This window comes from Syngnathus leptorhynchus, chromosome 9, assembly GCF_054491065.1.
Source record: "Syngnathus leptorhynchus isolate UIUO chromosome 9, UIUO_Slep, whole genome shotgun sequence".
In the NCBI taxonomy this organism is placed as follows: Eukaryota; Metazoa; Chordata; class Actinopteri; order Syngnathiformes; family Syngnathidae; genus Syngnathus; species Syngnathus leptorhynchus.
Window position 1 is genome coordinate 3,482,983 of NC_141203.1, and position 10,713 is coordinate 3,493,695.

The 10,713-nt window shown below is 40.0% G+C and overlaps 1 protein-coding gene across 1 annotated transcript in view; it reads left to right on the top strand.

The window, feature by feature from the left end:
- Positions 1-10,713, top strand: part of LOC147050643 (phospholipid-transporting ATPase IH-like) — a 36,948-nt gene that overhangs the window by 21,236 nt on the left and 4,999 nt on the right. Inside the window, exons 15-29 of the mRNA XM_085920079.1 lie at positions 45-116; positions 1,195-1,268; positions 2,091-2,194; positions 2,818-2,999; positions 3,403-3,636; positions 4,435-4,612; positions 4,690-4,792; positions 4,940-5,085; positions 5,261-5,320; positions 5,559-5,686; positions 6,102-6,237; positions 6,928-6,951; positions 8,059-8,124; positions 8,271-8,374; positions 8,472-8,637. Coding sequence (XP_085776205.1) covers positions 45-116; positions 1,195-1,268; positions 2,091-2,194; positions 2,818-2,999; positions 3,403-3,636; positions 4,435-4,612; positions 4,690-4,792; positions 4,940-5,085; positions 5,261-5,320; positions 5,559-5,686; positions 6,102-6,237; positions 6,928-6,951; positions 8,059-8,124; positions 8,271-8,374; positions 8,472-8,637 — 1,777 coding nt within the window. The remainder of the gene's footprint in view (positions 1-44; positions 117-1,194; positions 1,269-2,090; positions 2,195-2,817; positions 3,000-3,402; positions 3,637-4,434; positions 4,613-4,689; positions 4,793-4,939; positions 5,086-5,260; positions 5,321-5,558; positions 5,687-6,101; positions 6,238-6,927; positions 6,952-8,058; positions 8,125-8,270; positions 8,375-8,471; positions 8,638-10,713) is intronic.

Below are 10,713 nucleotides of genomic sequence, written 5' to 3' on the forward strand. Positions count from 1 at the left end.
TTAAATCATACACGCATTAATTTACCCATATCTCTTGTCTCCAGGCTGGGCTACACCTACCTGAGACTGAAAGACAACTACATGGAAATTTTGAACAAAGACGACGAGATTGAAAGGTTGGTGTGCCAAGTGGTTGCTGTGGTTACACCGCAGGAAAGCTTGTGCCATTGATTAGATATGGGGGATGGGAATATGATGCAATCATGCTCAAGCTAAATAAGTCGCAAGAGTTCTTTTAAAAAATATATACTTCTGTTTGATTTGATCAAATAGAGCAGTGCTGTCGATAAAATAAGTAGTCTCAGTCTGCCATATTTGCCGACCTGCAAAAGTCATCTATTTTCAAGATTTTGGGGGATCGGGAGCTGCATTAACATAGATGAGCTAGTAACTTTAATTGTTTTTTTCTACTTCTATAACTACTTCCTTGGCACAATGCTGCCACTCACAGGCTGGCTGAAATTAATTTGTGTACAATGTGTTGGTCATCTCACGTACACTCCCCCTATCGGAATAATAACTGACTATTTTTATGAGGGATCACTCACATTTACCAAATTTGTTCAGAAGTTGAGAGTTGCTATGTATGTAATCCATTTTAATTCTCATTCAAGGCTTGAAAAAAGATGTTGACCACATTTTTTTTTAACTTAATGGTCAGTTAACCAATGCAACACCTATAAAAATACCACACTAATAGTGGCACAGGACCCTCTGAATGAGTGCCGTGCGATGCCAGGGGGAGCATGTGTGACCACAGGGAAATATTAGTTAGGATAAAATGTTATGCAGAGGTGTAATTATTACATTTGTATCCTAATTTTTTAGTTACTGAGGAGAGTTGGTGAGGGGTGAAATATTTTCTTCTTCCTGGGGGTGGGAGACATAACAAAAAAATAATTGAGAAGCACTAAGTCAGGATGACACTGCCGTCTATTTTAGTCAATTTATGAATTACAATGCACAAGAAGCCTCCAGGAACATCTGTTTGGTTCTATCAAGTCCATATCACACTGAAGAGCCTTTTAGTCTTTACAAAGTGCATTCATCAAAGGTGAATGTGTCTAGTCCTAAGTGCATAGTTGCCCTAAAAAAGATGAATTGTCCTTCCTCAAGAAAAAAAGACACTGAATTAAATTATCAACAAATCAATCGCTTGAAAGAGTTTTTATGCCAACTTTTGCTTTCACTCAGGTTTGAGCTTCTTCATGTGCTCAACTTTGACTCTGTGAGGAGGAGAATGAGCGTCATTGTTAGGACAAGCTCAGGTATGTCACACAAGCACACAATCACAATCATTGGAAAACATCGACATGCTTTTGAGGTTCTAAGGCTTTCATGACATTTTGTTGTTTGTATAACATAACACTTTGTATGCTAACAGTGTTTAGCAACCTCTGTTGTTTTTCTGTGATTAGCAAGTAGATACACAATTTAAGCTAAGTGTACTTTCTGCCATTCCTGCCAATTAGGTATTCTGTTTGCTGCTTGACTGTGCGTTCCTAATGTCCCGTATTTTCTGGACTATAAGGCGCACCGGACTATAAGGCGCACCTTCAGTGAAGGACCCATTTTAAAACGTTGTCCTTATATAAAGTGCACCGGACTATAAAACGCACCATTAATGCATCATGTCAGATTTTTAATCCAAATCAGATCATTCTCCATTTTATCTATTTTATTTCAACTTCAGACGCAACAAATTTCTTTATAATCACAAAATAGTGATCCATAGTCTTTTTGATTCATGATTCATAGTCTTCAGCGGGCCACTTATGATTGATTTCATGACACAATGCTTCGGGCCAGTTTAAATTTAGGAATTTGGCGCACTGCCGGCTTTTGAGAAAATGTTAGGTTTCTAGGTGCGCCTTATAGTCCGGAAAATACGGTAGCTAGATGATTTATTTTAGTAAAAAAATAATTTTCAGACCAATGAATTAAAATTGGGTGATTTATAGCAGCACACCTGATAAACCTTTATTACACAATAATGTAACTCAAGTACACACTGGTTGGAAGTCACTGTGCTAATCTATTAAGAGTACTTTATTGTAACTATAATTTTCTACATTTTTGTGTGCTCTTAGGAGAATACTTGCTCTTCTGCAAGGGTGCTGACTCTGCCATTTTTCCTCTGGTGGTGTCTGGCAAGGTGGAACAGGTGAAAGCACGGGTGGAGCAAAATGCTGTGGTAAGTGCCAAGGGCATTAAGCCTCAAACAACTTAGTAGCTCCTAGGATCATTAGGATACGCAAATCCACCATGGTAAAGTCACAGCACAAGGAGCACCATTGCAGATGTTTGATTATTTTTTTTACCCAATCACATTATAGCCTCTGTATGCTACCTTGTCAATCGAACTCACCCATGTCAGTAGTGCTGGTCAATGTAGCTTAACCATATTTTCAATGAGACTGTTTCTCTAACCAATCCCAACCAAGTACCCTGATGATGTACATGGCATAGTTGCATGCTATTACTATATTACATTTTTGTAGAGTATTCATGATTTGTATTTGTATCAACAGTTGTACTAAGAGGTTAAGTTAGGTAAATCCCAGCTGAAGGCGCAGGTAACAAATACATTGACCGCCACTGTACTGTATTTAAAAATGATAAATTCCCAAGTATGTTAATGAGTACCCTATAAAGAATTAAGGCCATGAATACATTTTCTTTTTTTACCACAGTCTAGCTGAAGGCTGCACTTCTGAAGATGAAATCATGAATGTGCAATTTCAATGATTCTGAAGGCAATGCATAAACAAGTCAGTGAGCAGCTAATGGCTGATTCATTTGTCGCCATGGTAACAGGAGGGCTTGCGAACCCTGTGCGTGGCCTACAAGAGGCTGTCGGAGTCCGAGTACCAAGAGGCGTGTCGGCATCTGACGGACGCCAAGCTGGCCCTGCAGGAGAGGGAGCAGAGGCTGGCTGAGGCTTATGACATCATCGAAAGAGACTTTGTGCTCCTGGGTGCTACGGCGGTGGAGGACAGGTTGGTTGGACAAGCAGAGGAAAAGGAAATGAATTATGACGTTAATAGCGTTATCATGACTCAATGAGAAAAACATGGCGTGCTGGTTGCCTTTGGGAATATGAAAACTATTTGGCCTCGTTGGAGATCTGGCTTCCTGTATGGTTTTTTTTGTTTTTACAAGACAGAGGGGATTGATTATCAGGCAGCTCTCGAGCTGATCGATTGGTGGTCCGACAGTTTGACTTCCTAATAGATAAACTGGAGATGTTGTGGGACAGTGGGTAGTCGCACATTGATAAGTTATCACCACTCGTTCATGGATTGATTCAGGTTTTGATGAATGCTTTAACCTCTACATCCCACCCCCCACACTCTCCCCACTGCTGCAGGCTGAGGCATTTATTGACTTATTGACCCGCAGGCTCCAGGAGAAGGCGGCAGACACCATTGAGTCACTGCACAAGGCAGGAATAAAAGTTTGGGTGCTGACTGGGGACAAAATGGAGACGGCGGCGGCCACCTGCTATGCCAGCAAGCTGTTTCGCCGGAGCACTCAGATCCTGGAGCTGACCAAGAAACGCACAGAAGAGCAGAGTCTGCATGATGTTCTTTTTGAGCTCAACAGGACAGTTCTCAGACAGCGATCCATTTCTGGGTAAGGGCCACAAATTCTTTGATTGACACTGTTCAAATAACATGTTTAGTATTGTGGTTGTGGTTTGCAAGCTTTCTAATTGCCTATCGTTGCCACAAGATAACAACAAAGCACGACATAGTTCTTGACACCAAGATGTCAATCAGTGTTTTGACTGAATATGTAAGTTTTTCAGCAAATTACAAAAGATAATTGGATTTGCAATTAGCGACTGCGAGGAACCACAAACAAGCAAAATGCCTGCATTCATCCCAATAATGATTTCCAATCCACTAAGCTGTTAGATATCAGAGATGCAGTGTGAAAATAACCAATTACACATTATTTGTGTAAAAAGTATTTATTTGATCATAACTGTATCTATGTGACCGTTGTTCAGCATATGGAAAGGCAGAACAATTAAATGCTTATCCATTAGATGACAGTATAGATACAATTAATATGTGTATCCGCCTATTTCCATTTACACATTTAAATATGTAAATTTGAGTAAATCATCATGATTTACGTGTTATTTATTTCAATTAGTGTAATTAGCATGTTGCATACAGTCAGTCAAAATCAATGACATTTTCCCAAACCTTTTTTCAAAGGAAAAAAAATTACAGTTGTGTCAAAGTCAAAAGGGTGTGAAAGATTGGAACCTGTCTGTATGTCGCTAAATGCCTACAACTACAATAGATAATTAAATGAAAACCTTTTTAAAAGTTCAGCCTTACTGCCTTTGTTTAGTCTGAATATACGAATAAAGAGGCCAGTTAATTTAAAGCTCTGACTTATATCCAAATGTTCCCACAGGCTGTCTGTGGACTGCCTGGATTTCGGGCTGATTATTGACGGGGCCACGCTGTCGGCCGTCCTCAAGCCCAAGCAGGACAGCGCCGGCCACGGCAACTACCGCGAGATCTTCCTGGAGATTTGTCGAAACTGCAGCGCAGTGCTGTGCTGTCGCATGGCGCCGCTGCAGAAGGCACAGGTAAGAGATACTTAAACACACTACGGGTCATATGACAGGCCGTGTATTTGAGCCAGTGGAATTATTCACTATCTCAGATCGTGAAGCTGATCAAGGCCTCCAAGGAGCACCCAATTACCCTCGCTGTTGGCGATGGAGCCAATGATGTCAGCATGATTTTAGAAGCGCACGTGGGCATTGGTGAGCTCATTTTGCTTCTCTAACATTATGAGACATTAAGTTGTCATACAAAATATTTAGCAATAAAAATCATGTCTTGACACTTTTTTTTTCTTTTGTCTAATTGAAGAAATTTGGATATTCACTAGCTTCTGTGTGTCCTTACAGGGATAATGGGCAAAGAGGGCCGCCAGGCTGCCAGGAACAGTGACTACGCAATCCCCAAGTTCAAACATCTGAAGAAAATGCTGCTGGTTCACGGTCACTACTACTACATACGCATCGCTGAGCTTGTCCAGTACTTCTTCTACAAGGTACCTGAATTTAAACTGGCTGTGATGATCATCGTAGGTGGTTTCTGTCACAAACTCTGAGTCATTTTTGGCCAGCCAATTCATTTTCACTTCCCACTCAGTTGACTTTTTTGGACACCATAGAAATATGTAGCTCCTCATGTGTACTTAAGCTGCGCATTTTAAATCTTTGCAGAATGTATGCTTCATCTTCCCGCAGTTCCTGTACCAGTTTTTCTGCGGATTCTCCCAGCAGGTAAGTATTTAACTTGTCAAGTCAACTCTGTTCGTGGTGCACTACCACAGATAAGTCTTTAATGGCCTTGGCAATTTGCTCATCGTGTAATGACCAGATGTTATGCCCCCATGCTTTAGCTGAGAGCTCTTTGGGTTCCAGATTTTTATCTGTTCAAAACGGAAGCTCCTAGTGTACCCATTTGAAAAAATGAGAACCTACCCAACACTAAACCGTGTTGTGTTTTGTCCCTCGGCAGCCTCTGTACGACACGGCCTATTTGACCTTGTATAACATCAGCTTCACGTCACTGCCCATCCTCCTCTACAGTTTGGTGGAGAAGCATGTCACCATGGACACGCTTAAACGGGAGCCCTCCTTGTACAGGTAAGGCACAAATTTTTTTCACGAGCCGTTTCCTTAGTAAAGCCGTTATGACTGTCAAAGCTTTTTATTGTATACACTATAGGCTACACAACAAACTGATGAATAGCTATTTTTGAAATCAGAGAGCCATAAAAACTGTTCAAATATTTGTAGAAAATCAAATTGCTAGCAATATCTCTATTTTTTAAAAGTGAACTCAACTTTGAATTTCGTATTGACACATGAAGTCGATGCACACTTTACGTGTCACATTAAATGATGTGGCGGGCCGTATCTGGCCCCCGGGCCTTGAGTTTGACATGATGAGGAAAGGGAATTTAAAATACTATTATGGAAAGTTTTTTTTTTTTTAAATGTCTTGTGTTAAATCTCATTATATTGTGCAAGTGTGATGCCCCAACGTTTTTTCCCTCAGGGATATTGCCAAGAACTCCCTCCTCCGCTGGCCAGTCTTCTTGTACTGGACATGTTTGGGCGTGTTTGACGCAGTCGTCTTCTTCTTTGGTGCCTACTTCCTGTTTGACAACACCACCTTCACCAGCAATGGCCAGGTGAGCCTCAGAATGGGTGGAAATACCATATTTCCTCGCGTAAATGGCCTTTGATTGAATAAATGCTGTGCCTGACCTAATCATTGAGAGCCATTTGAAAAAAACAACAACAACATCGTAATTACCTTTATTATGACTGACATGACTGGTGTGTCGTTTATTCTGCAATCTGACCCATCTGTAATCAAAATAGGTAAATTATCACAATATAGTGACTCCTTTTTATTTGTGTGGCATATGGACTGCTACAAACCGTGAAAAGCGGCGACTAATCGAAAAGGTTTGTAATTGTCTGTCGATGCCACAACATAAAGGCAAAGCGCTTTTATTTCCATTGGACAAAGCTATGACCGACTAAATTAAGATCTTCCCCTTAGTTCAATATAATTGGCTGGCACCAAGGTGCCACCAGATTGTGCCCGTGCAATATTAGACATTGCGTTGGCCTTGTCATAAAATAGCAAGAGATAGACAGCACAAGATTTCCATTCATATTGACAATAGCATATCGCTCTGTATTATTGATTTGTATTTGTTTTTTTGATTGCCTTTGTTTTTGGTTTTTTTTAGTTGAAACATCATGAGATTCATTTGGCGTTTTTGTCCTGATTATTTTCTCTTTTCTTCCCCCTCTCTCTCTCTCTGCTTCCTTTATTTATTTTGCTCCTCTTCCTCTGTTGCCTCCTCCAGCTCATGACCACCAACACGCAGATGGTAAGCCTGTCTTCCTCCCTGTCTGCGCTCACGCCCTTTTTAGTTTTCATTTTCCCATTCAGTTCCATCTTCATTTCAATGTGTAGTTTCCCAGTGCTCCATCGTTCTATGAAACTCTTCTCACATGATTCCTGTGTTTTGATGTGGTAGCAAATAGAATAACACCTCAGATGATGATGATCCGACATTGGCTTGTCCAAAGTGTTTTCATTTGTCTGTGTGTGTTTGTCCATTAAGTCACGCAAATAAACTTTCCTTAGGCATGAAGACTGCACTAGAAAAAAAAAAAAAATTCCACTCAAAGTTGAACACAAGCCATTGACTTCCAGTTTGTTCCAATTCAATTGTTACCCCATTTTAATGTCTTTTATATACCCACTCTGCGGTATGAATGATGCTGGAAAACTGAATTTCCCCCCGGGGATTAATAAAGTATCTATCTATCTATCTATCTATCTATCTATCTATCTATCTATCTATCTATCTATCTATCTATCTATCTATCTATCTATCTATCTATCTATCTATCTATCTATCTATCTGTCTGTCTGTCTGTCTGTCTGTCTGTCTGTCTGTCTGTCTATCTATCACCCATCCATTTATGTATCACACTTCCATCTATCACCCATCCATCTGTCTGTCTGTCTATCTATCACCCATCCATTTATGTATCACACTTCCATATATCTATCTATCACCCATCCATCTATCTATCACCCATCCATCTATCTATCACGCATCCATCTATCTATCATCCATCCTTCTATCCCTCTATCCATCCATCCATCCATCCATCAACCATCTATCTATCTACTTGGTTAGTCAAGATGATGGTTGATCCTCAAACTTTTCTCAATTCATTTTCCAGAAAATTTAGACTGAAATGGAAACTATGCCACTTTGGGGATGATGAGTCCCACTGTATGGATGTCATATAGTAAGAAAATAATCAATCTAATCCTAACACAAGCGCATTTTGTAGGCTTCTTCTAATTATTGCCACTAATATGTAGGAAGAAACCCCAAACTTTTCACTAATCAATCAATATGATTGACTTATGTGCTTGATTGTAAAACGTATTGTCTTCTGCCTTCTTTTCCACGCAGATGTTTGGCAACTGGACCTTCGGGACTCTGGTTTTCACTGTGCTGGTGTTCACTGTGACACTTAAGGTATTGTTCCGGCTTCACATGAAATGTTCTGCACATGAGAAGTGAAATGATGGACTACACTTGACGGTTGAGCCTGCAGGCAAAACCTTTGACACACAATTTAGCGAGTGATTAAAATACATGTATACTATGTTGTGTTTGTTTAGCTCGCCTTGGACACACACCACTGGACCTGGATAAATCATTTTGTTATCTGGGGCTCTCTACTTTTTTATGTGATCTTCTCTCTTCTCTGGGGAGGCATCATTTGGTAAAGTTTGATTATCGTTTCCTTGCTCCATTAATAGCGCCATTGATCTGTGCATCATGCGAGAACTGAACCTCATCTTTCACTTTCCGGTGCATAGGCCCTTCCTTAACTATCAGAGGATGTATTACGTCTTCATGCAAATGCTGTCCAGCGGGCCTGCCTGGCTTAGCATCATTCTGCTGATCACGGTCAGCCTGCTTCCTGATGTCATTAAGAAGGTCCTCTGCAGGGCTATGTGCCCTACAGCTACAGAGCGTGTTCAGGTGAGACCCTCTCCAAATGCATGCTGATCCTGTCACTGTTTCAGAAAATAGCAAATGTAGCACAAAATTGCAGTCTCTACTAATCCATCTGTGGACAAAGGATGGACCAGGATCCACATCATATTTTGATGGGCAGAATTTTTTTTGGGAGCACTTGAAATACTTTCTGCTAATAAATCCCAGTGCCTCCCCATTATATTGCTCCTAAAAATGTACACCTTGAGCATTGCGGACAATGACATTCTGCTTTGAACTCATTATATTCTCTTGACAAAACTCTAAAGAGACACTGTAAATTCAGTTAGTCCCTTTTTCTAATTCCTCACCCTAGTTTAGCCTTCTTTGAAGCACGCTAGCTCACGAATTGGGGGCGGGGGATGAATGGAAGCACTGACAGATTCTTTTTCCTTTTCTGCTTTTTCTTTTCATCTCTAACAAACCACCATAATCACATTTCCACCCGACACCCTGGTTTGGTTTTCCATTCTTCCCTTTGACGCATATTTCATGACTGTCCTCCTCCCTCCATGTCTTCACCAATGCCACCCCGCGCACCCCCCCACCCCCCACAACCCACGGTAACCCAACAGTCCACACCTCGCCCGTGCCTTACTGTGGAGCCCTCCACCATCTTCATGCTTTCTCAGTCGTCCAGCAGAATGAGTTTCTGATTGAGCCAAACAGAAGAAGGAGGAACAAGAAGAGCAGGTGACTCTCAAGGCCTCAACTCCTGTATGCATGCTGGGAAATAACATGAGGGGGGAAAAAAAAACGCAGGTTTTAATCGCTCTCTCCCGACATGGCTTCATCTAACTGCAATGTGCTAGATGTTCTCCTCTCCTGCCTATTATGATGTAGGGTCCTAAACATTTTCATCTTACGACCAAAATATATCCCGGTAACATTATATATTGTACAAGAAAAGCCCTTTGCCAAGAAATGGACTACTTAATGATCTGTCGCAGTGTTTCCAAACCTTTACTGAGCCAAGGCGCCCGTTTTACATTTACAGAAAACAAAAACCAAAAATTCAGAAATAATTGTGATCTTTTCTCAATTGAATCACAAATTTCAGTGTGAAAGCTGGGTTTGTTTAATTGTCTTCCAAACTGCAAGAAATTTTTATTTCATTCGATTTATTGTACTTTCTGACATCTTACGGGCATTTAATTGTTCTGTCGCTCACATTATATGATTGGCATGGATCAATGAACATACCTGTGTTTTTTATTCTAAATTTTCTGAGAGATGAAGTGAAATTGGACACATTTCCACAATACCCCTCTCACAGGAGACTAGGTAATCACTGATCAATAGCACACAAGATTACTCATTTCCACTCTACAATTGACGAACAAATCAAAGTTTGGGAAACCTAAATATAAAGTTCCTCCGAATCCTTTGTGGTGACTTTTTATATGCATGCTTTCCATCTATTGATACACTATTTTTGGGGTTTTAGATGATGCTAGTATGTTTTTTGGTGAACTTTTAAACATGCACAAATTACTTTTTAAAATGTGTTTACTCGTTACTTGTTTCCTACTCAAATTGTAGGAAACTGTTTCTCATTTTATGATCATCATTTAAAGGAAAGGTGTTAAACCTGTAGTTTTCTCTAAGATTGCTAAAATGTTTTTGCAGAGAGAGATACATGGTGAGAAAATAATCTCTAAATATATTTGAGAATATTACATTCTTGAGGGGTTTAGTTGAGCTACACGCATTTCTGATTGGGCTGTAGCCCCCCCATAACTACGACGTAGCGCCATCCCTGCCTGAGATTAGTTTTACATATCTGTTGAGACAATAATATGAATACATTTGAATTTGACAATAACAAGAATCAAGCAAAAGTCATACACGAGTTGTAATATTTACAAGAAAAAAAGTCAAATCATAGGAATATAACATTTTAAATGATCAATTTTGCTATTTTAATAAGAAATAGGTACAAATGTAATAAAATGTCAACATATTACGCAAAAAAAAAAAATTGCACTTTTTTTCCTTTCAGTAACAACTTTTTAAAATGGACTAAAATGGAATGGATTAAAATTAATAGCCAAAATCGTG